A 27888-nucleotide genomic window follows, 5' to 3' on the forward strand; every position below is an offset into this window, starting at 1 on the left:
GAGTCACTAATTCAGGTCGGTATGGCATTTGTCACCTACCAGCACCTTCCCACTGAACAGCACAATGGGCTCCACAAAGGGGTGCCAGAACTTGTCCCAGGTGAGGCGTGTCATGTTTTAGAGAAGCAGCAAACACGGCAGAGGAGTGCACCATTACAGGAGGAAATGGACAATTGGGAACAGCAGACTGATCTCCTGGCTCTCTCTATATTTACCAGGCAAACCTCCCTGGACTGTGAACCCCAATACAGCCCCATAAACCACACTGGGGGATGGCCTGTGTTGGCCGGAGGGAACAACTCCCCGGGCCTTTCCAACACCGCCTTCTCAGCTGAATTTCCACTTTCAAGAGCAAAGATTTCATCTCACAAAGCATTGTGCAAATATGAAGAGACATGGGCAGTTACAAGGAACTTGAAGATCCTGGCTTTTGGTTGCTGTTTTAATGCTGGATTCAATTCTTCTGGTGCAATCAGAATAAACTGGCAGTACTGGCAAAAGAGTTTGGCTTATTGTACTTACAGCCTTTCAAACCCATGAAAAATTTTGTTTATTTCTTAAGAGGCAACAAGATAGTCTATATAGACAGAATGTACTTAAACACTGGAAACATTTAAGGATAGCACTGCAATTTTCCATGTGCAATTGCATATCCCTGGGGCTGGGGAGGAAAAGGCTGCTGGGGAAGGTTTCTGAGGTGACTGCCAGAGTTTAACAAGAAAAGCAAGTTCATACATTCAATTCAACAGTGTCAGAGGAAACTCAGCTGTGGTACCTCCAGTCAGGAGGAGACTTGCTGTTCTAGCAAAGCATAGCAGAACGCAAGGAGAGCACAAAGTGATTGTACTTTCCCAGAGTTGTGGGCAACAGCTCCTTCATGCAAAGTCCTAGGGCTGCTGACCAGCAGTGTGGCCTGGGAATCACAGCACGGGGTGGGAGCCAGCAGAGTCTCTGCTGAGACAACACTTTCTCCCAGACTGTGTGACCAAATTTTCTGAAGCCACTTCCCACACCTCAGTCCCACAAGCAGCAAGTCCAGGCTGGAAAGGAGGAACATCCACAAAGTCCTGAATGAGGTATGTAAAGAACCTTTGCAGAAAAACACCCAGGGAATCACTACACTCTCAGGGGTGGGTGTGAAGGTGCTGTAGTTGGTGTAGTTGGTTCAACTCTAGACTCAAGGGGGTTCAAATGCATCCAACACCATCTCCTCACTGCACGCCATGGTTAGGCAGCAAAGCTCCCACAGCCTCTTGCTGAGCCCAACTGCTGCCCCCTCCCTCCACCTAACACGGGAAACTCGCTGCTGCCGTGCTCCCCACGGTCTCCAGACAAAGCAGTGTGAGGTACATACGGAAATAAAAGGGCAGGGCTGAGTAGTTATGGGCCTCCCGGTAAGCGATCAGGTTGATCTCGTGCTGCCGCTGCTGGGCCTGGAGGCGGTGCTTGGTGCGGCGGTGATGGCAAACACAACAGCAGCTGAGGATGATGATGATGGTCCACACCAGCCAAAACCCTGCAGCAGAGGAGAGTAAGTGTTAGCCATTGTGTGAGAGCTGCATCCAAATGTAGGAAACCCCAAGAAGCCAATGGAGAAGATCATCTGAACGCCTGGATCTGAACCTGCACTGCTCTAAAGGCAGAAATATGCATTAGGCCAGGAGGCTTCAACACTGACCTTCCTGCCTGTGTGGGACACAACGACTCAGCCTTGCCAGGAATGGATAACTCTGAACGCACTTTGGTAGAATGTGGATCATGTTCAATAGGTACAACTCTGGAGAAGGACCAAATATGGAGATGGCTCCCCCCTCCATTGCTCCTACCCTTTGGTTACCATTTCTTCTAGCAAAAAATGAGCAGAGCTGTGAATAGCATTGAGCTGGCCTCCCACAGTCACTTTGGTTTGAAAATAACAATCAAGACACAAAAGACACTCTGCAGATTGACCACAGAAGAAGAGAAAAACCCCAAACACTATGTTTTGCTTTTGTTTGCACTGCTCTTTAATTTCCAGCCCAAATCCTTCATTGTTATGTTTAACAAAAACATGCTCTTTTTTCATAAATGTCTCAAAATATTTTTAAAACTTATTTTTGTATTCAATGTCTTAAATTATCTAAAATTAAATTAAACTAGCCTCCCTCTCTGAATCCTCAAGAAACCTAACTTCTGCTTTGTTTGTGGTCATGGCTGGTTTCTGTGCACTGCTGTACCGTATGTACACTGCTCCTTAAAAGGGAATTTTAAAAGACCACTTCCTGAACTTTACCCACGTCCTCCAACATGTGGAATAACTCTCCCTTTCCACAAATTTTTCACTTGCATGCACTACAAAATGTTTCCGAGACACACTTCAAGAAGCTGGAACATTCACTCCAGATTAGGCTTTTGTCTCCTGCAACTGCAGCCCACAGCTTGACCTACCCCCAGTGTCTGTAAGCTTTTTTTTTAAGCTCAGTTTTTGCATCTGAAGATACTGCGAGAGCTTTTCCTTTAGAAACACATAGGCCTGGCAGCCACTCCTCGCTAGAGATCACAACACTGTTTTTCTTTCTGTAACACCTCTGCCATTCTTCATTATTCCCAAGCAGTCAAAATGGAGATTCCTAATGCCACAGCCCATTTCCAGCCTGGCCAGTCTATCCTGTAGTATCAAACTGCTCTTCTCTCTCCACTAAAAACCTCTAGTCATGCCTTTACAATACCTTGATGTTTTCAGCATCTCCTGCTGTGTTTGCTATGTTTTCTCTGCTAAGAGCTAGGTGGGGAAAGGTGAACAGTTCAGGAATTTGAAGAATGAAAGGAGTATTGCTCTGGCTCAGGACAAAGGGCAGTTGTATCATCCATCTCAGAGACCTGTACTGGGCTGTTTGTAGGGGAACTGGATGTGCCATATCGTGCCTCTGAGCATTTTGAGTGGGGACTTTCACCTCCCTGTGTCGTAACCCAAATTCCTCATGTATTTTGGCACAGCAAACTGAAATCTCTATTCTGCCTTGTGCAATCTATTTCCCTAATCAAACTGGAACCTGCCTTACCACCAAACTTATCAAAAACTGCTATCAAATTAAGGTATTACATATTCTCCTACTCCCTTTTTTTTCTTGGCTGGAAATGAAGGTTCTTGGGTAGTTTCTCTGGCCAGCCTGCTCAGCTGTACCACACTGACCAGAGAAGAGACTGTGATCTTTGCTCCAGAGAAGCAAAGGATAAAGTGCTCAAGATACTCTCTACACTTCCCAAACCAAAATGAGAATGTGGCCACTGACCTCCGAATACCCTCCGGTTTCTAAAAAAAACCTTTTTATATAAACGAAAAGGATTGATCCAGTCCACCCTTCACTCCAAAGCCAAACAATTCAACAATTTCCGTAGCCTCTATCACTACCAAAATCTTGGTACACAAATGCAATACTTCAACTGTCTCACAGTTTGAAGACTCTCACCAATAAATACACTTTATTTCTTGCTAAGAGAAGGTCCCTTGGCTCTTGCTTGCTGAGGAAGCAAGAATACACTCATCAAAACCAGGTCATTGGCACAGCATGCCACCATGCACTGAGGCAGGCCTGCAGTTCATCTTCTAAGTACTCCTTATTTTCAAAGAGCAGGCCATGATCATGAGTTCAATAACAATGGAAAATTACGCCCAGCTATCCACGGATTTTAGCTACAGTTATGAAAACAGATGCTTTTTAACACATTTGATCATGTCCTTTCCCAAGGAGTCTAGATACAATGGTAGCAAGCAGCACTTAATTAGTTAAGATGTCCTGGAGAACTGCCACTGTTAAGCAATCTCAGCTGTAGCAGCCAAATATTTCTGCAGGGAATAACTGCTCCCACCCAAGCCTGCATCCAGAAGATTAAAAAAGTATTTCTTTAGAAAACTTCTCTACCCATTCCAAAAAAAAGTCCCCAAGTGCTTTGCACACAAACTGATACACAAGCTCAGAGAAGGGGTCAGAGTAAGCTCAGCCATTCCTGTGAAGAGGAGTGGCAATTCTGTTAACAACATGCAGTAACAACATACAACTGCTTAGGATAATAAATTAATGCTGGATCCTACTGAAACCGCAGGTGGCATTTAAGTAAACACACCATCATTTAGTGGATTGCAATTTGGCCTCAGTGCCAGGAACAACACCTTCATTCTCCTGCAAAGGGTCTGTGCATGCTCGCAAATGTGAGCAGATGAGATCTGTTGTTTTTCATGAGAACTTCCAGAAAAAGAACCCACTAATACCACATTATGGCCTGGTTTCATTAACTGCTGACACTTCCTAGAGCTTCTAGGAATTACTCAACCCCTGACTCAGCATGAGCCTGGATGGAGCACTCAGCAGAGCCTGGAGGACTTGCCTGGATGATCACAGGAGATCAGCAGCATGTGTCCACCAGAGTCATTTGCTGGCCTGGCTTCTGGCATCCTCTCTAATGGCTGTATCCCCACCTTGGCATCCAACAGCACATCTGCACTGCAGGGCTGGAAAGCCCCCAGTGCATCAGAAGCAATAGTATGGGACACCCATGGGAGCTGAGGCACATGAGGTGCTCCCTGGTTGTCACTTGGGCACAGGTGCCAGTGCTGGGAGAAGGACTGGGCGCAGCTCTGGTTGCAAGTCCAGTACAGTGCTGGGAGTTCAGGGCCTCCATAAAAGGCTCTACAACACTCCCTTGCCAGGAGTTTGGGCACAGCTGCAGTTTTAGCTGCAGAACAGAAAATTGCAAAAGCATAGAAAATATACAGTATAGTCATTTATTTGGAATAAAGCTATGCTCCAAGGCCAAGTGCAATTGTAAATATTATGTCTAAAAGTATGGGGTGAACAGTGAAGATGTTCATGACTGAGCTGTGCATTTGTACACCTGGTGAGGCTTGGCTTCAAACCAGCAGCAGGGAGGTAAGCTGAGCAGACCACTGGCCCGTGCAGCCAGCAGCTCATTTGGCAGGAGGGGACTTACAAATTCACCCAAAGACAACACGAAATGAGCAGGAAACGTAGGGGCCAAGCACAGCAGCAGCACACACTAACACCTCCTTCAGGGTAAAAACAGGTACCAATTCTGTCTTGGGATGAAAATGGGTAAGATGTACAGAGGCAACTAAAGTTTGGCATTAAAAAGCCTCTAAAAACCAAGTAAAACTGAGCTTCTGGTTGTGTTCAATGTCCCCAAAAGCCTTCAATGTTGCCAAATGCCTTCCTCTTGCTCCTCAAGATGTTTTTTCTTCCCGAATGGATACAAGCTGTTTTTCACCAGTATTGTGTTGAGCTACTGCTGCACTCACTGGAAAAGAAAAAATGGTTGGGAGACACATTCTGAGCCAAATTTGCCATTAAATGTCTGATTTAAGGGTATTTTCCACAGCCACCTGGCAGTGGCCACTGGGAACAAAAGCTTGTGGCAATCTTAGGACAACATGACAGATAAAAACCAGTGACTTTGGAAATACAACTTCTGATGGACAGTCAGAGCAGAAGCAAAGTACCAGTCTGGAGTGAAACAGGCACCAGAAGACCACTAGACTTGAAGGCAACTTCAGTCTTGCTCTTGGTCAGAAGTTGCAACACTCTCCAGCCCAAAAACAACTGAGTCCTGAGAAACACTGCTATATTTTTGGTTAAATTCACTGGTGATGCCTACAGGTGGGTAGTGATGAAAGCAAAGGTGAAACAGACACAGCTGAGGAGTTGATTATTGCCAAGAGATTTCCCTGCCAGAGCACCAAAACCTTTAATAAAAGTAAAAGAATCAGCACCGATCTGTAAGCTCAGAGCTGTAAGCCTGACATGAGCACAAGACACAGGAAGTCAGAATGGAAACTGCAGAAACACCTGGGAATGGAATTAGGTCCCATGAAAGCCATCTCTCACAACCAGAGGAAGTACTGAAGAAAGAGAAGGCTGCTGCTACATTTACAGCATTCTTGGGAAAGGGAGCCCCATCACATGGTCGTACACTAGAGATGTTTCCTACCAGCTGTGAAAGAACATGCTTAAAGCTTCAAGAAAACCCCTTCTAGGACCAAATCAAACCATAGTTTTGATCAAACTTTAAAATAAATAAGAATAAACCAGTTTAATAATTAAAAAAACAGAGACTCCTTCCTCATGAGAAAGGAGGGAGCAATGTCTGCTTTGATGCTGTACTGTATTTGCTGCCTGGGATGTTGCCATCAGCAATGCCGTTGAGGGAAGCTCCTTTTATCCTGTGCAAAATGGAAAATGTTTTCTGGAGCGTTCCAAGGGTACGAACAGAGATATTTGCCCTCAAGTTCATGGTAAACTTGGGCAAATGCCATGGCTCTGTTGGCAGGAAATCCCCTAAAAGCAAGCCAAAACATACTGCAAAGTGCCTTTGTGTCTGCCTGACAAGCATCTGGGTAATAGCTTTGGCTCTATGAGAGCTGGTTTTGAACAGAAGGAGAAGTGGGACAATTTCATTGACTAAGAAGTGTCCCAAATGGTGGCCTCACAGTCAGTCACAGCTGGAAAAAAATTGTCTTTCACAGGGCTAACACTATAATCAAAAAAGGGAAGAGAAATTTCCTTGGTACCACAACCTGGATGCCCTTAGGTTTAATCGTGTCCTTTGGCAGAGGGGTCACATCATCTCCTGCCACTGCAGGCATGAGCTTGTACCAGCCAACACTGCTGCTCAGGAATGCCAGAGGAAGGATGCAGGCCATAGGCCCATGAACATTTTAAGAAGGAATAAAAGAAGCCGCTGAATGACGCGATCCTCTCCTGCCTGTCTCAACCCTACCTCCTGCTTCCTCCACCTCTTCTTGTGCCGGCACAAAGTTGTGCGCAACTGTGGTTTGAACTGGTTTGAGGGAACCAGAGCAGGTTGAAACTCGTTTGGCAAACATAGCAGCAGCAGCAGCAAGAGAAAGACTGTGACTTTCAGTGACAGTTTTATGTTAGTTTAAGTCATTGGAACTGCAGTCCCAGCCTGACCTCACTGCAGGAAAAAGTTACTGAATATTTGTACAGTACAATGGCAAAAGAAAAAAGCTGAAGACATCTCCAACTCCTGCTCGCTTGCTCCCAAACTGGTAACAAAAGGAGACACATGTTAACTGCAACTGGTTTCTAATTTTCAGAATAGCGTCCACTATATATGGTACACCCACTGCAATGAGATAAGATGGAAAAACACAAGTTTCAGAAAAATCCTTTGCCTATTGTGCAATGAGAGTCAATGTGAGGCAGAAAATCCTCAGACACTGTTTTTATGCCTCTCTCCTAGGGAGGGAGCCTTCCAAGGGCAATTGCTCCCATGCTCCAGATGACACATTTGTAAGTCCCGTCCCTCCCAAGAGATCTATGTTGGTAAATTACATGTTGAACAATAGTCTAACAAAGACCAGAGTGGAACATCCAGCTGAGAACATGTCCTGAACATCTGGGAACAACAGATCTAGGTACTTGGGGACAAGCTGGATTGGAGGTATGTAGGGCAGGGAGTGAAACATCACTAGGAAGTTCTCTTGCCTTTCCAGGCTGTTTAACACAGCACAGGTGGAAGCAGCCACATAGGGCAAAAGTCAGTATCTGCATAGCCAGGCTATGCCAGACAGCTTGCCTTCTGCCTTGGATCTGAAAATTTTACTGAGCCAGACCAAAACAAACTTAAGGCTATTTGGCTGTCTGGATTAGGCTACAAGAAGTCCAAGTAAATCAGGAAATAACTCCCTCAGTGACCCTATTTCTGTGTGGTTGTGACATCTGTTGTTTGCACTGTACTGTTGGTGAGGCTTTGTCATGGCAGGGTTATTGCTGCAGCAGAGCTGAGGAGGAACAGCCCAAGGACAAGTTTGAGACACCTAGGAAAGAGAAGCAAGTACAACCACGTAGAAGGCTGGGTGAAAGGCAAGGAACAGCAAAAATCTTTCTTTGAAAAAGGATGTGGGATATGACAGCATGGGGTAAGGATGAAAACATGGGACTGGTGCATTGTTTGACTGAGTGTTTTGGAGACTGCAGCAAACTCTTGGACATGAATTCCTATTATAAAGCTGACCTCCTGGAATATATACGTGCTACAGCAGTTCCTTTAGTTTTAGCAACTAACCGGATCCTTGCCAGAATTTTCTGGCAGCATGCTTTTTGGGAAAAGAGCTGTCTAGCGATTCCAAGGGAAAGCGTGCAGAAATGAGCAGAATGTTCAAAATCAGCAAAAACATTGACTATGCTGCTTGCAAACAGAACATTTTTTCCTGTACAACCCTTCCACTAGGACCTAAACAGTCAACATCTTTTTTCTTTTCTTTCTTTCAGAAACAGAGGGGCTCAGTATCACTGCTAAAACAGAAAACTAAACAAAACAGGTACAAGCAATATATGAATGCTCACTCATTACCAGTGCTGGGTTGCTGTACAGTACCTACATGACCCAAGACCAGCTAAGCCCTCAAACTTCTCTAAATCCTACAACTTTTTTCAAGCAGTGAGCAGCTGCCTGTTTCCATGCTCCATGATTCCTGAAGCACAGTGTACTATTTTTCCAACCACACAATGAAATGTACTTTCTACAGCTTTGCTTGCTGTGTTTAGAGCCTCTGGGATCATTAAATGATTCCAAAGGCAAGGAGAGACACAGGATGGATGTCAGCAGACCTGGATTTAGTGTCCAGTCCACATTATACTCTTAAACCTGGGAAAATCCAGAACCTCTGAGCCTTACCCCTTAGCCTGCAAAACACAGGAACTGCATTCCTCGATTACCTTCTCTCCTGTATTTTGAAAAGTGGTATTGTGGAATGTCTAAGCAATAAGACACCTGTCAGGCCTGGAAAAAGGCCAACATTGGAAAACTCCAGCAAATCACAATCACATCATAGAGACCTGAATAAAAACTGCTAGGAAGAAAAATCCACTGGCTGCTGCCATTCTCCCCCTTGGGGACCATGAATTCTCTGGGGAGTCCAATTAAATTGTTCAATGAAAATGCTGACCCAGCTCATCCACCACTCAAACATCTTTTCCTATGTGAGGAAACGCAAAAGTAAAGTACATTTTTCCATTTTATTTTTTATTATTAAATTCCAAGAAAATGAAAAGACATATCGCCGTTTTTGCCCCACCAGGTTACCAGCTACCAAGCTTATGAACTAACTAGACCTTTATATAGTTATTAGACCTAAATCTATAAATCTGAATATAGTTTTATTATTTGCCAACACAGCACTGTTTTGCTTTTTGGGGTTTGTTTTTTTTTTTTTTTTGTAGTTTTTTTTTTGTTTTGTTTTTTTGGTTTTTTTAAATAAGAGGTGGGTGGGGAATTTGAACTTGGGCTGTTATCTAATTTTAAACATAGGCTGTCCACCTGCTTGGCATATCATATACTCCATTCCTCCACTCCACCCCTTAACAAAATAATACCTTGATTTTACATCCTATTCCACTACCCTCAATGACTGGTTTAAAATTACCACAATCTTACTTGCTGCCTAGAATTGCTGAGATCAGCCATTTTCAAAGACTAACTTCCTTCAAATTCCTAACAGGGAAAAAGGTCCTTTTTACAGGAAAAATTCCAAGTGGCCACAAAAAAGGATCATGTTTCAGAATGCATGTCCAGCAAAGACCGACTAGTTTTCTTTTCCATTTCAAATGCCACCCTCCTCTGCTTCTTCTTCCCACAAAGCTGTGGTGGTAGATAAATCCAATATTTAATTCAACAGGACTAGCAAGAAGGTCTGTTTTCAGGCACACAAAAGTCTGAAACACACACTGGTGGTCTGAGAAGGTCAAGAGAAGCAAAAGCTTCCCAAAAGCTACTTCAGTACATGCATATGCTGGTTAAAATCAAAACAGAACAACCATGAAGCCATACTTAAAAGGTGCTGCTATGTTAACTGTTCATTAACCAGAAGTTATCATTAACTTTTAAAAAGCTGATCTATTCCCAAGCATGTAAAGCTGTTGCTCTCCACTGCTCATATTAAGACTAATTACATTTACTACCACCACTTTTCACCTTGAAGGCCTTCAGCATACGTACCTATCAAAGATACTCCGCAACTCCTGAGCAGCAGCTAAGCTCACAAGCCCTAGAATATGGGTTTACATTTAAAGGACATGCTTTTTCCTACCATTCAAAATGGCAAATCAAGCTTTGAAAACATTAACTGATTTTATCAGTGTTGGATGTTTGCCTGAATTTGCAAAAAGCCTAGAAAACAGGTCTCATGTTTGAATGACTCCCCTCATTTTGGTGTGGTACACGATGCTCTCTGTGAAGCAGAAGGAATGTGAACACACAGAAATCTATCTCCCCTGAGGAACCATCCAGCAGTGTGTGTGACCAACATGTTTATTCCATGATTTCACTGTGACCTGTGAGTCTGCTCTAAAAAGAAGCCTTTAATATTTTGCCTCCTTCTAACAAAATCTGTTTTCATCTTCCAAGAACTTTTATGATGCAGCCAGGCACTGCCAAGTATAAAAGTCTGTGCCATACTGAGAGCACAAAGACAGCTAAACCATCCCATTAAAATGGCAGCGGGCTATTGCTTGGACCAGACTGTTTGTATGCAATCCAACTAAGCTTCTCTTTCAAGATGTCCATGGGAGAAACATGGTGACCATGCCACCAGCTCCAGTGTGCAGCTGCACCCCATGCTGCTGCTCAATTTAGATCCTGCTTGCTAAGGAGCCAGTAAGCCTTTGCACACATGCATCTTCCTCTACATTCCCACCCACACAAATGCAAAACCGGGTTTGACCTTCCCCACTCTGCTCTGTCCATGCATCCCCTCTAGCCTGAAAAAATTCCTGCCATCTGTCCTGCCTGTGCTGCTGACTGCTACAATCTGATCCAGGCACTCCAAAGCTCCAATGTCTGTTTCTCAGCCTGCTACAGTTCCTGGAGCTGGCCCATGGCCCCCTATCCTGAATTGTTTCTTGAACTGTTTGGACATTTTGGAAAATAAGTCTGCTGTAAAAGGTCTGCAACACATTAAAATCCTGCCATTAGTATCAACATAGTCAGCTGCTGGAGTCTGAGCACAGTGTGTCTTGAAGATGCTTACTACAGAGTCCTGTTCAGTTTATAACCACATCCTCCATACTTCACTGGCTAATTTGAGAAGTAAAAGCATGTTTCTAGACTAAAGGATGAAGTGTCAGCTATTCCAGTCCTTGGATCCAGGTTAAGAGACAGTCTTTGTATGTGTAACACATTTCCACACACAAACTACTTTGGGAAAGTAAAACTGTGGGCACAACAGAGGGATTAAGTAGAAAGCATAGTTGCATAAAAACTAGAAGACACTATTGGGTGTGGTAAGAAAGTATCTCCAGTCTCTAATGTAGGGGTACAATGTTCAGAGCACCACATTTCCAAATTCCAGGAGCAGAGATGCCCTCCCAGCCTAGGCTCAGGGCATACAACAGCACAGTATCAATGTTCACCCTTTTGTGTTCCTCCTAGAGAAAGAAGACACCATCAGACTGAACAAGCTGAAGTTTTCCTTTAAAATTCAGCATGTATCACTTATGCTTTCAACTTCCCATTTTTCCATATATCTTAATCAAGTTTTGCTGACCACCTGCTTTGACCTGCCTGCTGCCATCTAAGGGGACTCAGGAGGTACAGTCACTCAGCCATTTGCTGGAAACTTCAGTGTTTTTAAATCTCACATTCTGGGAAAGAGAAGATAAGATGGGTTACAATGGGCAATGTGTGATCCTCACAGTACCACATTCAGCCACTGCAAACCCCCAGGATTTACCCAAGACTCTCTCTACACAAGGACTCAGAACAGTCCTGAAGAGAATAAGCACACTGGCCCTCCTCCTTGAAAGGACATCTTTAAAAAGATATACCAGATTTAAACTTGTTGTGCTTGTAAAGAACAAAGCAAACACGATTAAAGACACTGAATTAATTCCCTGTTTGAGTGTGTCAAGCTCTAGTGTTGTGTGTATGGCATTTCTCCCTCAAGCTGGATTCTTTACTCCTGTATGTCATCTTGAGTACCCAAATCAGTGAGAAGAGCAAACAACAGTGGCAAGACGACCCATTACTCCTGAGAAAGCACCCACTGTGACAACCCTATTTCCTTGTCACATCACATCAGCTCTGGATTGTGCTGCAGTGAAACACAATGGCAATGCACAACAAGGGCTGAATATAACCCCACAGGACACAAGCCAGACCTGTAGTATAGTATGAGAGCCATGCAGATTAGGAAGGGAAGCCATACAAAATGGAAGGACTTACACCAGAGTTCATAGTAGTAGTTGCAACACTGGGATTGTCCACAACAGTGGCCCGTTTCACATATGTAACTTTGATTGTTGACACCCATGCAGGTTTCCTTGTCCTAAAATTAAACAGACACACTTTTAAGATGCTTTGTCAGTATCTTTTGTAAATGTTTTACTCAATGATCTGCAAGCATTTGAAAAGTAAAAGTTATGGTCTTTGGAAACTCTAAAATACATAAGGAGGTTAAGAGACACCTAAGGACCACCAAAAACCAAAAGACCATTCTGAAGAAAATCCCCGTATCTCCAAACCCATGAATTAGACTGTTTTAGCTTCTAGTCAGTGCTGCTGTCTCATCATCCCTTCCTTTTCCACTAAAAGTTACCACATTTTGGGAGCCAAGCATTCTCTTAGAAGAAGAGATGACATTTGTTCCACATTGTACACAATATCACTGTATTACTGGGGCTGATGCCAAGGGGAGGAAAAGCATTCATAAAGGGAACACCATAATTTGAGAAAAGACTGCTTGGATTCCTTTAGATCTAAGTGAAAATTACAATATGTTCCTGCAAGATTCCTATCTAAAATGATTTCATAATAATTAGCCATGTGCTTTATGGAAGACTAGCATTCCTGTAAAACTTCTTCCTGGAATAGCAAAATAGTCCAGAAGCAGAGCCAAATCAGCTGTAGCATATCACCCAGCAGGTCCTCAAGACACCTAACATGGAAAAGGTCTATGCTGTGAGGTCTCAGTTCCTCACATGGTGCACCACTTCCCAGAAGTCTGTGTTTTCCTGCTAGTCTATAAACATGGCTGGGAAAAAGTATAAAGCACAAGAAAACAGAAGCGTTTTACAGGCTGTGGTTTGTACATCCTCTAATAGGTTTTGAAGCAACCTGGGAGTTCCAAGAACACTATGGAGTTTGAGAAACAAACAAATCTTAATTAAAAACACTGTAACAAAGTTCTTATTTTCACTTTCATTCACTTGAAATGTATTATAAGGAAACGAAAATGTGGGTAGGCTTATACTGAAAGCTGTGTTGAAAAAAAATTTGGAAGTACCAACTTGCAAATAAGAAAACACCAACCCACTAAAGCCCAACAAAACCCCACCAGAAGGCGACAGGGATGCACATTTGTGGATCCCAGTACTGACTGAACTGCACTATTCTTCTCTTTTATGTGAGTCCACCATGGCCACACTTCTCTCAAACCTCTATGGAGCCACCACACAGACAAAATACCAAGTGCATTTCAAAAGTTGAACCACCTCATTGAACAAGTGATGTGAGGCAGCAGCTTCAGTGCAGAAGAGTCCTGCACTAAGTTTTCAGTGTATTTGGGGACCTGGAGGAGAACCCCACCACACTGCACCCTGGCTGGAGCCACACCTCCCCAACACAGGTCTCTCATCTAAGCACCCCAATTACAGAAGCAACATAACTTCTAAAAGTAGAACCACCTCCTGCCATCTGAGGCTCAGCAGGAAAGACCCCATGCTGATTCTTTTCTCCTAAGAAGTCACACCAACTTTTGAAAGGGTTTTGATCATGTGAGGGCACAATTCAGCAAACATAACTCAGCATACGATGTACTGCTTCCCTTCCTTCCATGGATATTATGATTTCCACAAAAGGCTCTAAAAAGCACCTTTAAAACTCACCCACAGAGGCAACAAGTCGGAGGGGTACCTGCCTCTATTTTTCAGGAAGAGACAAACATTTTGCTGGACAGACCAGTCCAACTACTACAGGCAGCTAAAACAAACATTTGGTTCTTGCCTTGAGATGTTGGCATGACAATAGTAGAAACACCATTTTCCTATATGGTAAGGAGGTATTTCCATCTCTAACTGGTGGCAACTGTTAGGAGACTTTGCTGAGCTACCACAGCATTTTCTGCTTCAAGCATGCTATTCATTCCCAAAATAGTAATTTTAGCCAGCAAAATAACTAGAAATAGGACACATCTATTATCTGCTCTTATTAGTTTATTTACATTTTTTCCTCACTTTTGTTGGCTTTGCAGAGCTAATGTAAGTGATGAACAGCATAGATTTTGGCTCGCATATGAAGAGAATTGAGAAATTAAGATGCCATTGCAAAATTGCAATCCTGTTGATAATGCTCAAGTCAGAGAATGACTAGCTGAGGTGTGTGGTTTTGACACATGAAGATAAATGTGACCTGTTGAACCAGCAAATGAATCACATGGAGCTGGTGAAAAACCAGAGTCTCACAGTTCCATTTTATGATCTCCTCTGCATCACCACACTTGATCCATCCTTGACCACTTCTGGTTTACTCCCCAAAAATTTCAGCCATTCAGTGTTGCTTGCTTCAAAGAGTAGCAATAAGGAACAAATCAGTGTCTTTGGGCAGCAGCAACTCATAACATCTTCAACTGTATTTTTCCCACTTAAAAACTTGCAGCACTCCTGATTTCAGAGACTTTCATCACACCATCCTTTTATTTGAACTTACTGACTCCCTCTTGCCAACCTCATTATATTTGAAATTACTTTTCCACACATGCTTATGTGCAGGGCTGATCCTTGTTAACCCAGCTGACCAACATGTGTGAGTACATTCTCAGCAGAGGATCCTGAGCAGCCAGGATGGCATTCTGCAGGTTTTTCCTGGAGATCAACTCTCAGGCGACATTCTGCTTCCCATCAAGAGCAGAGTTTAAATCTTACTGTCCAGAGCTTCTTTACACACTGACCAGGACAAATGCTCTTCCCTGCTAATGCACATGTGCTTGTACCTTCAAATAGTCCCACAGCTGGCTTTCAGCTCCCACAGTTCAGAACAGCAGGGGTTCTGAAGTCCTTGCAGCATCGACCACCAGCCACACTCCTCAAAGTCTAAGCAGCTCATTTTGGAGCCTTTCTGCAGCCCTCTGCCAGCCCAGCCACCAACAGGCTTTTGGGAACATGGAGCTGTCAGACTCAGGGGCCACATGTCAGACCCAGAACTATCACTCGTGTTTCCAAACAGTTTCACAGAATCAAGGAATAATTTGGTTTGGAAAGGATCCTAGCAGGTCACATGGTCCTACTACTGCTCAGATCATGGGCTGGGTTACACAGCCTGGCACAGGGAACGCGATAGAAGGTAAAGGCAACAGATCTTCACAAAGAGAGGTCTACTAGGGAAAGATTCTGGCACAGGGAGAGCATTGCTTTGGGATATGTTACAGGTGACTCCTTTGGAACAAGTGTTTCAGTCTCCTTTCCTCTTTTAAGTCAAGACTCATTTCTGTGAAAAGCTGAGCCACTGCACAGTTTGCTCATTTTTTGCAAGTCAAGAGGTTATGTAGAGCCACCCTAGCCATGACAGAGACCGTGACATTCTTTGTTAGGAAATTTCTACCTACTTCCAACCTCTTTGATCTGAATTCACTTTCTATTTACATCTTAGGCTGCACTTTTCATACCAGCAGCATTTTATTATTTCTACTTCCTTCTGCCATGCATTCTTTGTGTCAGAAACTGCCAAACTAACTATTTCAGATATATCAGCAATACAGTTATCTAGAGTCTAAATGTCTCCTGGAAACAATATCCCAAGTGCTTGTGCTATGAAAGTGTACTATTTCCTTTTTCACACTAAGAGCCATAGGCAAGGCACAGGACAGAAAGAGTAATTTTATAGATAAGGAAAAAATATATGGCAGAAAAAACTCTCATAGAAGCAAAGTTGGAGCACACATATTTTATTGGCCTGCCTTTGTTTTTAATTTCCATTGCAAGCACCAGTTTTAATGATAATTTTTAGTCATTCTTACCAGCATGGAGTTTTTACTGAACTATTACAGAAGGGTTTTGGAATATTTTTAAGGTAGCCTTAGGAAAACACAGAAGGGGGAGGTTTCTTTCCAAAAGCACTTTCTTCCCCAGTAGCCGGTGGCTATTACACACCAGAGTGGGCTCCCCTGTTGAAGGAGAGTCTCATTTTCTTGTTGTCCAGGCAAACAAGCACATCCCTCCCCACCAGCCTTTGTTCAGCTAACTGTAGATGCCTCCAGGCAGGATTACTAAGCAGGATCTACATGGGTCTGCTCTCAAAGAGCATTCAGCTCCATTAGAGCAGAGTAGTCTTGTTTCACAACTAAGAAGCCAGAACATGCCATCCATGATCTCCCACCTGCAAAGCCTAGGAGACTCCCAGCTACTTTCAGGGGATTCACTTTGTCCTGTAAACCAGCACGTACCCTAGGCTGCATGTGCATCACTGCCTCCATGCTACCATCTCAAGAGCTGGTCTGAGAAACTGGAACCACTCAGTCCCTGACACACAAGAAGTCAGAGCGGAGCACTTGGGAGAACACTCTGCAGATGTGCAGCCTGTGTTCCCTCCCAGTTCAGTTCAACAGAAACAATTTGTGATATGTGGTACAGGCTCTTTGTCATGAAACTGGTTGAGCTGGGAAGACCTTATCTGGTGTATTTTGAGAGTCTCTTCATATTAAGATGGGGCATTTTGAATTAGTTTTTCACATGTCATAAACTTTATAAAGTAATAACAAATATGATTTCTTTTTACTTATTTTCTTGTTGATATTTGGCATTTGTGATAAACCCACAACCACACTGGCAACTCGGCAACTCTGCCAGTAGTCCACTTTTGCTGCCAAGAGCTTTTACAAATAATCCTTAAAATATCCAGCAGCGGTAAATATAAGAGAACTCAAGGCAGTGCTGCATGTTGTCACATCTGAAGCCACAGCAAACAGTAATGTCAGTGCCAAGGAAAAAAGCCAATTATTCTCTTCACTTTCCAGTTAAGTATTAGACCTTTACTGGAGGCCTATGTGACAAATTAAAGGTCAAAATCTGGGGCACAATCAAGACAAGAAGCATTCATGAAGGTCTGTAGGTTGACTGAGCTGCAAGGAAGGATGGAAGAGACCTCCTTACCCTACTTTTGTAAAGGTTTCCAGTAGCAAATGGTTGGGTTTAATATCTGTAAATCTGTTAGGATTTACTGCGTCTGAAGCCAGTGTTGGAAATGAAGGGAAATAACTGACTGACAGTGGAGTTCCATCACAATAAAAGGATCAAGGCACTTCTCTCTTTTCTAATCTCAAAAGTCAGCAGTTAACCTGGGCACACACTGTTGCTAAGTCAGAAGGGAGAAAGATGAAGATGAGCAAATTCCAGGCTAGCATGGCTCTTTTCCAAGCTGAAAATTAATATGTGCAACTGCAGCAACAAACACCACAGCCCACACTCAGAAGTGCATAGCTGGCAGCCAACAACCTACAAAAGTTGACTCCTCAGTTGACATTAATCAGGTAACCAAAACCAGCAGCGGCCAGTATCACAAAATCTAATAATCATTTTAGCTTTTTGCTCTGTCTCCTCTTTCCACAGAAATCTAGACTCCATTACCCTAAATATGAGCACCTTTATAGGGCCTCAATGTGTCATTCAAACTGGCAGAGTATCCATTCATCCTAACCTTGGTAATACCCTGGGAAACACTTGAAATGTGACTAGCGTTTACTTACAGCAGTTTGTAGGCCATTCCTGTCTCCTAGGATAGCCAGGTTTTTTACCTACTCTAATTCTTTAATTTCTTCAAATTTCACTACAGCATTTGTCAAGGCACTATGCAGCAAATTACTATTTTAATAGGAAGAGATGGAGAATAACAACAAGATGACAGCAGTGAGTAAAGGCCTGAATAAGAGGCATACAGACAGAGGGACTCAGAAAAGCCCAGCAACAAAATGAAGGGAGACTACCAAAATGGCATCTGCTGAAGGGCAAGATACAACTGGTTTTAACAGGACTTGGGCTCGAGGTGTGACCACTCCAGACCTTCTGGTTTCACAGCTCATAGGGACTTTGGTAATAAGCATCTATTTAATAATAAATCAAAATCCTGACCTAGTTATTTCACTAATCTCATTAATTGCAGGCAGCAGTCCCTTGCCTCAGTACCCAGCCGCACCCATAACAAGCAGGATGGATTTAAGTAAGTGACACTATCCTCAGAAAAATGCATTGATGTATTTTGAGTAACTCACAATCGATATTTGAAGTATATATATTCGTTAAGCACTCTGAGTAACAGAATGGAAGTTGTTGTCAGTATATTAAATATGTCAGAAACAACTATTTGATATCCACTATTTACTAGTTCCGACTAGGCTGTTACTCATTCTCTCATATCAGACTATCACTAGTGTTGGTTAGTGATAGTGTGCATCAGCAACAGCTTGTGAGAATGCAAACACAGAACTACCAAAGAAAATGATCTCTGTCTGATAAGGCACTCAAGTAGCAGTAAGTTAAAACTGCTACCGAAAATACTTGGCTGGACTCTACAATTCCTGGTTAGCCAGCAGCCCCCCAGTTCCTAATCAAAGTTAATCTTAAACAAAAACTCACTAGATCCTTTCAGAAAAAGACAGCAGGTGGGATCACAGCAAGGACAGGCAGAACTGCTGGAGCACCCTGGACCACCAGGGCAGCTCAGCACCCACAGACACCGCTGTGGCTGAGCCTGCACCAAAGCCTCCAGACATCTCCTGCCTTCACAAACATTACACCTGTGAGTCCTTTGGAACATAAAAGCAAAAATCCACCATCTGAGCAAGCATCATGCCTTTGGAGGGCTCTATTTAACAAAAATACATAAGACTGCCGCAGATGAAAGTGGCTTTGACTGCTGGGAGTTACTGGAACCTCATGTGCCAGGCCCTGCCAGCACAACAGGGGATAGATTCCTGTAAGCCTGCCTTATGACAGACAGCTGAGGCCAGGAAATAAATCAAGTCTGGACGCTTCTTCTTAAGTCACCCGCCACAAATTTTGTTTTGCAGAATGTGTGGAAAAAAGTGTAGTAAGTGCAAATATGCAAACACTTTAGAAGTATAATAAGTCGGGGAGGAATGATGCCTCTGAGCTGTCTCAGGCACAATAAAGATCTCCAAAATGGGAATTCTAATCCACAACATTTATTGCTTCGCTAATGTCAGCATCAGGAGAATTATATTTAGATCACCATGATTAATAAGCCACAGCAGACCCATCCTCACCCCCAGCAGATGCAGAACCTCCAAGGTTTTATTAACCTTTATCTGAGGAACAAATTGGTTTGTTGCATCCATTTATCCTGAAGAAATACTCCAACTATCTTTAAAGGGACACTATCCTTTCACAGGTCATGGACACTTTGATATATTTCAATAAGAGCTTGTTTCATTTTTGTTTACTGCAAGTTTCAATTACAGATTCCGACAACTATACATTAGTGTTTTAAGCACCATATATCTACTTCTTCACCCCTTGTGAGAAGCTTCCCAGCTGCAGTCCTCAGCCTTCTCACATTAAAGACACACACTTCTAGACTTCTAGGAAATTACAGCTTTGAGGAGGTCATCTTGCATTTTGTTGGTTTAAACCACCAAACAGAAGACCATGCTGAAAACCTCAAGAAGTTAAAATTAAAACTGAAAACATTCAGAATTCAACTTCTTTTTTTTTTTTTTTTTTTTTTTAGGTTAATGTGTTTGAGCTTCCATCTCCAACTTTAGGAGGAAATGCTCACTCAAAACTAAAAGCAGAGCTCTCCTACAATCATGTTTCCTTGGTTGGGAGCTTTAAACACCCATATTGCACTGATGTCAGATAGTGCTGACCTAGCTTTTTAGGGATTTAAGTATCATCCCCACTGCAACAATAAAAAAAAACCCAAATCAACCAGACACCTTACTTTTACCAGGTGTTTGGCAGTCCATCTGCAATGCTACAATGCTGCTGGCTCCCAAAGAAGAAATGAAGGCAGATCCAGGGAAAGCAGTTGTTCAGTGCAGTCCAGGGGTGTAGAGCAAGGGGTCCTGGGGAGCTAAAGGTCTCATTCTGATCCTTCCATCCTCATCACATAGCTCATGGGAGGGCAATCCACTCAGCACCTCTTCCCTGAGTCTGCAGCCCAGGATCAGCATCCCTTGTGTTGAGTGAGAACAACAAAGGGCATCCCAGACAGCCAAGTGTTTACAGTCTGAATGTACCAAGTAAAAACCAAGACACAATGGAGGTGATGAGATGTTCCTGAATTCCTCCCCTACTTTCAATTAAACAGCACTGTTCAGTAACAACCCTTGGAAAAATAAATTTCTGAATAATATTTGCACGCAAGACATACTCACAAATACTTAGATTTTTTTTTTTTAAGACTTAAAATGATTAAAACTATGAAAAGTTCAAGCAGCTCTTTCCCAGTATATCCTTTATCAGTGGATAAAAATAGTCAACAACTTTACTCTTGTGTTCTTGAGGCAACACCTTTTATTCCTGCTTCCTGTAAATGCCTCTATTGATGCCGAAAAGTTACCAGCAGAGAAAAAAGTACCATCCATCCACTGAGACAACCAGATGTTCACTGTTCCAGCAAATTAAGCCAAATTACACCTAACTTCTACTTTTACACCTTATGCAGCACCCCAACTGCACTGAACAGATCTCTAAAACAAAATTAATTCTTTAAAAACAGGAACTTTAGAGAAAAACACACCTGTGAGTCTCAAGCAATCTCAGCATTTGAAGCAGCTACATCTCACTGCAATTTGAGAGTTACCTAAAGCCATTCAGCCGTTGTGCCTGCATTTCCCCCTCTGGTTCAGTTCCTAGTTTTTAAGGCAAATCTCTTTGCCCTGAGTGCTAACAAGTGATCTATTATTTATAGCTGTTGCACCAATCACAGAAGGTCATTGTGCTAGAGGTAGTTTCTTATGTAAAACTCTTTTCGGAATGGGGGGGGGGGTGTGGGGGTGGGGAGAGAGCTGCCTTTCACCAAAACTGAACTGATAAGGAAAAAGAGACAGCACTGTTTACTCAGCAGCGAGTTGAAGTCTTTTAGCGCTGATAAACAACTGAAAGTAGGTAGTTTAAAGCATGTTATGGTCCAATCTCGACTTTTAAATTCTAAATTAGAAACTGAAAGCAGCACTCTGATATAATTCAGTATTTATTTATTGTGGATTACAGATCACAGCACTGCTGGAAAGAGTTTACAGTTAGATTCCCCTACAGACGTGCCTCCCAAACCAAAAAAAGGGTTTGCTCTCCTCAGCCTAGGAACACATAGTTGGCACCTCCTCCAGCAGAGAGCAGCTGGGCAGTTGCTACCATTTCTCATTCCACTCGATATTACCAGCTATTAAATTATCCCAAGTTTCTTCTTCAAGCTCAAACTCTCGCAAAACAATTAAAAAATCACCCACAGCATGTTGCCATTTTCCATTTGGTGACTTTTGTTAGAGATGAGACACGCACACACGTATATAGCTCTTCCTGGGCATTTTCTGTTTTTTTTTTTTTTTTTTTTTTTTTTTTTTTTTTTTTTTTTTTTTTTTTTTTTTTTTTTAAAAATCCACAGTTTTACATACAAAATAATGCCTGTACAAGGAAACAGTTTGAAGTTCGGCATGTTTTTAAGAAATGCAAATGCAATTCCATTTTAAGGACTGTGGAAAGCACCCTAAAACCCAACGACACAAAGAATCTCTCTGCTGCAAAGCCTCCAACAACAACAAGGAAGTTTCTATCCCTGGCTCACAGTTTTGCTCCTTCCTTGCTAATAAAAAGCGTCTCTCGCACAACTGTGCTCTCCGATCACACACCACGGGTGGGGAAGTGCTGATTGTACAGTTCCGTTTTGGGAAAGTCAGAAATCATGTCCTCAGAGGTGGGGGAAATAAAAATAAAAGTAATCAGTCGCATCCTCCACCTGAGCAAGCAGCTCCCACCGCACTTAAGCCGGTTGGTTACCTGTCTGAGACCCAGGAGGAAAGGCATTCTGCAGGCTCATCCTCCACGCCAGCACATGGGAAGGCAGGAATTTAAAGCCCCACAGCAACCATTTCTTCATCTGCTGTGGGCAGCCTGCTCCTCCGATCCTATTTAAACCAGGGCTTCCTCAGCTGGGAATGCTAAGTAAACAGGGTCCTGGGACACTGCACGCACTCGCTGGCTCCCCCTCCTCCTCCTCCCACTCCCTGTGACATATCTCAGACGCAGCCCAGCCGGCGTGTTTGCAAGAGGGAAATGACATCAGGTCAGGCAGTTCTGAAAAAAAAAAAAACAAAAAAACAAAACAAAAAACCCCACCCCAAACAAAAAAAAAACTAAAACCCCAACACAAAAACACACAGACACAAAACCCCCAACACAAACCAAAAATCCACACATCCACCAAAAAAAAAAAAAAAAAAAAAAAAAAAAATCCCCAAAAAAACCCCAAAAAAACTCACCCAAAAAAAGCCCCACACCAAAAGGCAGCCCTGAACCTTAAGACTGCTGAGCTGCTGGGTGATACCAGGCAAGTTGCTGCAAACGGGACCTGTCAGGGAGCCCTGGTGGAGCAGAGTGCAAAAGTGCTCTCCTCCCTGCTAAGGGGATGCTGCAATGGAGGGCAGTCTATTAAAAATATTGTCATGAGCCAACAGCATGGTGATGATTAAATCTCACTAAGCAAAAATAGACAGTTCATCTATTTCTGAGGAGAAAGCTAAGTTTGATGCTGCCTGCTGGACAGCACTGGAGTCCCAGAAGCCACCACCATGGTTTCTCTGAGTACCTCCAGACACTGGGGACCTCGGTAGTCTTTACAGATCCAAAGTGCTTCCCTGCCACCTTCTGCCTGCCACCACTTTTTCTGACTCATAACACTGTTCAACCCTCAACTCCTGATAACAGCTGTCCCTCTAAAGAAACAGCAAAACAGCAACAACTTCCCTGATTTCAGAAGGATCAGGATTGGACCCCTTTAGCATCAGATAAGTGATGGGAAGAGTTTCAAATTTACCTCTCCCCAAGGAAAATATGACTAGCCCCGTCAAAAGGTTTCTCATTCTACTTCAGCTCATTTCACATTTTCATGCCAAGGGGCAATTAAGCCTTATAAACAAATTTATCATCCGGTGCCCAGGATGGCATGTCTTGTTTGTCCTCCCCCAAGGAGTACAGCAAGTTCCACAGTGGTGTAAAAGATGACACTGCAGAAGGTAATCTAAATATAACTTCCTTTTCTACCTCCACTTTGAAAGTTCAGCAACCTCTTTTTTTGTGCTTCTCTTTAATCAGCAGCTGTCCTCGTCTGTCGGGGAGGGGGAGGGGGCCTGGGACACCATTGCCACTCCCATATGCCCCAGCAGCAGCTCTGTGGATATCTGACAGAGGACAAACTCCCCTGGCTTTTGACTTCTTTGGCTTTGGAGCCCAACACATTAAAATAAATGACAAGGAAAGGAATATACTGTTTTGTATAGTGAGGTCACTGAATGTCTTTTTTAGTAGCAGTTTTCGTAGTAATTTCAGTACTTCAGAAGAGAGAGAGAAATCACATAAAATTCTTGCAAATACTAATTAGAAATAGGAGGAAAAAAATTAAAGAGGAAACTAAAAAAAGAAAAAGCAGAACAGACACCCCTTGCCACCCAACAGCTAGACAGCTTTCAGCAGTGTCAGAAAAAGACACCCATTTTGCACATGCCAGAACTACTCAGTGACCTCCTTTGAGTTCAGCCTAGTCCAGCCCAGAGTGGTTTCCCAAATGAGAACCCCACTCTGTGTGTCCTTTCCACAACTGGGCCTACACACAAACATTACTTATTTTTACACCAACTTCAAGGCACCATCTAAAAATGCTGTTTAAGGGTAAACACATCCTTGATTTCCCTAAGAGAAAACAAGCAACGAAGCAATTTCCTGGAGGATACAAAACATTGGTGTTAACTAGCATCAGCCAGGCAATGGGATTTTCCAGCTTTTGTGCTCTTGGATCAAACAAACTTTCAACCTTTGCTTTTCCAATTCTATGGACAAACACCAGTGATATAAAAGGGCAGTTTTCTGTTTTAGTAATCTGTTCTGTGGCCTTACACTGGCCTTTGAAATATCTGATTTTGGCTGTTGCTATCCAGAGCTCTGGACCAGGCAGATCGCAGGGCTGAGCTAATGCAGCAGTTTCTAAATCCCTACTGTCAGAAGAAATCTAACTTTAACCACCCGCCTCTTCCCCAGCACACGCTCAAAAGGCAAAGCGTCATTCCAGATCTAAGGCAAGTTGTGAAGGACTATCAAAAGCAGTAACTTGGTGGAAAAGCAAAAGCATCCTAATTTATGTGTGAATTTAGCAATCCTGGAAAGACTGACACAAAAAAGGTGGTTTGCAAGCAGGCATTACCACATTCGACTGCAGCAGCAGCAGCCACCCTTTCTTGCAGTCCCTGAGTGACAGCGGCCAGTAACATGCTCCACAACTCTGCTATAGGCGACTACGGAAAAAACCCTGTAGAAGGACAAACAAAAAAAAAAAAAAAGAAAAAGAGCTGGACAAGGTAGCTCATACCCTTACAAAACACTGATCAACAGCCTTAGACCCTTTGCAAAACACCTAGGTTCTCCTAATCCTTGCAATTGTTTTGTATATACCAACTGGTATCCTTTTACCCCTTCTTTTTTAAGTTTGTAAATTCTTGCCCCAAAGCTCTGCCTGGTGGCAGTGAGTTTCATAGACAGTGGTTGTGAACAAATAGTTTCTTTCATCAGGAATGAATTCACCACCTTCTAATTTGACTTTCATATTATTAACAGGTGGGAACAGAAGTCCTCATCCATCTTCTCACCCATTCATTACTCTGTACCTGTTAGCTATCTTCTTATAAAAGATATCAATCTTCCCTATCCTCTTAATGTAAAATCTTATCCTAAAGCCTTCAGCTTCTCATTGTCCATTTCCAAAACCCTTCTAATTTTCTACTACTCTCTGCCTGGGGGAAACCAGAGCTGAAATAATAATTATTTTAATGAAAGCAAGAGCAGCTCTAAGGCAGGCTTAGCATGGGTTCACTTCCTTTATACAAACCTGGAACTTAAGATCTGCAAAGGCTACACAAGAGTGTGTCTATCCAAGATATAATAACAAAACAAATATAAATTGTGTGTGTTTGTTCACACAGCTCCTCAGTAGATGACTGTCTTGAGGGCTCTGAAAAGTCAAGACTAATGTCAGGACAGATTATGGAATCTACATTACTTTCAAAATTTGCTTGTTTAGGTAGCCACCAACCACCCCTTTTTGGTGTGTCAGCATGGATCCCACCACATAAAAGTGGTGAGCAGGTTTCTACTGGAAAAGAGGGAGTAGAGGCCTCTAGGCACTACCAGTCTATAATACTGCTCCAGAACATGCCATCTGCCCCAAACTTGATGTCCCACAAAGGATGCTGCTCAGTACCTTCACAGGCCAACACACTGTGCCTCATGACCTCAGATATAACATGCAAGTGAAGCACAAGATGGAAGTTGTTTGACAAGACAGTCACTTTCCATGTTTGATGGGAGATGCTTGCAAGCAGGTCTGGTAACCAAGCAAGGAATAGTACTCATTTTGATACACCCTGAAGAGATCCAGTTATGATAACATGCCTGCAAGAAAAATTGATGTTGTGCACCTCAAATCTGTCAGGCTTGAAGCATGAGGCTGCTCTCAGTTGCTCCACTACCACAGTCCTAGGCAGAGAGAGGTTTTGAACAGTAAATACAGATGATGTGTAATATCCTCTTGATTAAACTTTAATACCATAGTTCTGTAGCTACATACACAGGTCGACCATAACGTTGGAACAATTTTATCTAATTATACTTCCATTTTCCCCAGTGCACTCTGTTATTTTCATGTTGATAAGAGGAGTGTTTCTGGAGCACCATTTTTGTTAGCCTGCAGCCCTGGGTGCTATGACTGAGACTTCATAAATCTGGCATGCACTCAAAACACAGTGTGAAAGAAGTACCCTCAATGAAGGTGACTTTACCTTTCCCTGTCCTGGGGATGGATTGGGGAATAAAGAACAGAAAAAGGAGAGAAATGTACAGAAAAGTGTAAAAGCAGATCTCTGTTTCTCTAGAATAAGACAACATCCAGGAACAACAAGCTCCATCTGCCTTCACAGCAAATATTCGAAAGGGACAAGTTTGCTAGCAAAACTAGCATGAGACACTGGGAGATGACCAATGCTGGAACAGCAATGCAATGCTAAATCTGCCTATGAACCATTTCTGTCTGCCCACCTGTGCACTTGTAGATCCCTGAAGAGTGAAGGGCAACTTCCCCACCCCAGTGATAGCACTACAAGAACGTGATGCCTTTCCACTGTGAGGACCAGGTGTCCCGGGTTCATGTAATATACAGCATTGGCACTGCCTACCAAGAATGCCATCAACAAATTCCAGAGGACCAAGAAGAAGAGGTCAAGCTGGTAACTTCCAGTACCTGCAAGACCTAGAATATCTACTCTTTTGCTCAGGGGACAAGTGGCCCAAAACAAACCTTTCACTCTGTCTAGTATTACTGTATTGTTTAGGAGTGGGGTAAAGTATGTCCCCCAATCCACATGCACTTCAGCTACAAAACAAGAACACTGGAGTCATTGCATTTACTATTTTTCAGGCCAAACTGTCTTAATCTTTGTTGGAGAAAGCAAAGAATAATTTCAGGAAAAGACACCGTATCTGTTGGAACCGGTGTGTGAGTTAGGACTGCAACCAGTCTGATGGATCAATAAATTTTAATGTGCAACAGAACACAAGGGCTTGCAGTGGTAAGAAGCTGTGCCTCTTCCCCACAGGCCGTCACTTCTGTCAGCTCAGTGATTCAGAAGTGCAAAAAACTCTTGGAGCTTAGTAAGTTAAGCAAATAGGGACAGTGCATTTCAACCTCACTGCTGTTACCTGTCTTTCTCTCTGAGTCACTGGTTGACCAGGGAGGATGAGACTCTGCACTTCAAAATATTCTCAGTGTTACTGAGAGCCCCAACAGCAACAGCTCATGCTTGATTCCAATTGACTCTTGATTCCAACTGAATCCCGAACAGCAATTGTCAGCCAAGCAGGCAAGTACAAATATGTACCACATCTCCACCCAAAAGCCATGTGTAAGCCCTGAACTCAAGTAGTGTGCACCGCAGAGGAAGCCACTATCCACTCCATCATCTGCTATTTCAGTGAGAGCTTGTCCTCCTCTTCACTGCTCCTTTGTGGGTGAAGAAATGCCAACAGAAAAGCACTTCCCTTTGCACTTTTGTACAGCAAGCAATCCTTCCTCTGAAGCTGCCTTTTGTATTACACTATCCTAAGGGCATTCAAGGAAAGGGCAGGGAGCAGACAAGGGGTGGTTGTGGAGGACATACCCAAGAGGAGTCCTCTCCAACACCCGTGTCTGACAGAGGAGATAAAAGCAACCACATCCAGGCTCTTCAGACACTCCTACCCACTCTGTTGTTCAGCTGATGGGACAGTGGCAGCAATTAAAAGTCCAGGCTCTTCTCTGAGACCAAAATAGTTTTTCCTAAGTGTAGCTTGAGGTTTCCAGCCCTCAGTGATATTGTTCCCACTGCTGTTTAGAGCATGGAGCAGAAAACAATAGCCACAGGTCCAGCGTGCTTTTCTTCACAGCAACAGAGCTGCAGCCAAACCAATGCAACTGTAATGCCAAAGTCTGTGAGAATAATCTACTTTTGTGTGACCACTCTAACACCCACGTCTGCCATCCAAGCCCAGAAGTGTTAAAAAGCTTCAAAGTCCTTCATCGCTGAGGCACAGAGGGACTAAAGGGTTGAAAGCACCCTACTGAGAAGTG

At 43.1% G+C, this 27888-nt stretch overlaps 1 protein-coding gene across 3 annotated transcripts in view; it reads right to left on the reverse strand.

Moving 5' to 3' along the window:
* Positions 1-27888, reverse strand: part of WBP1L (WW domain binding protein 1 like) — a 59498-nt gene that overhangs the window by 2447 nt on the left and 29163 nt on the right. Inside the window, exons 1-3 of one of the 3 annotated variants that reach the window (XM_053949059.1) lie at positions 22020-22312; positions 12238-12340; positions 1355-1516 (exon numbers count right to left, since the gene is read on the reverse strand). In XM_053949059.1, the coding sequence (XP_053805034.1) occupies positions 1355-1516; positions 12238-12340; positions 22020-22046 (292 nt within the window). In that variant the 5' untranslated portion in view covers positions 22047-22312. Of the gene's footprint in view, positions 1-1354; positions 1517-12237; positions 12341-22019; positions 22313-27888 lie in introns of those variants that run through there. The other 2 variants (XM_053949055.1, XM_053949058.1) reach the window with 2 other exon arrangements.

This window comes from Vidua chalybeata, chromosome 8 (assembly GCF_026979565.1).
Source record: "Vidua chalybeata isolate OUT-0048 chromosome 8, bVidCha1 merged haplotype, whole genome shotgun sequence".
In the NCBI taxonomy this organism is placed as follows: Eukaryota; Metazoa; Chordata; class Aves; order Passeriformes; family Viduidae; genus Vidua; species Vidua chalybeata.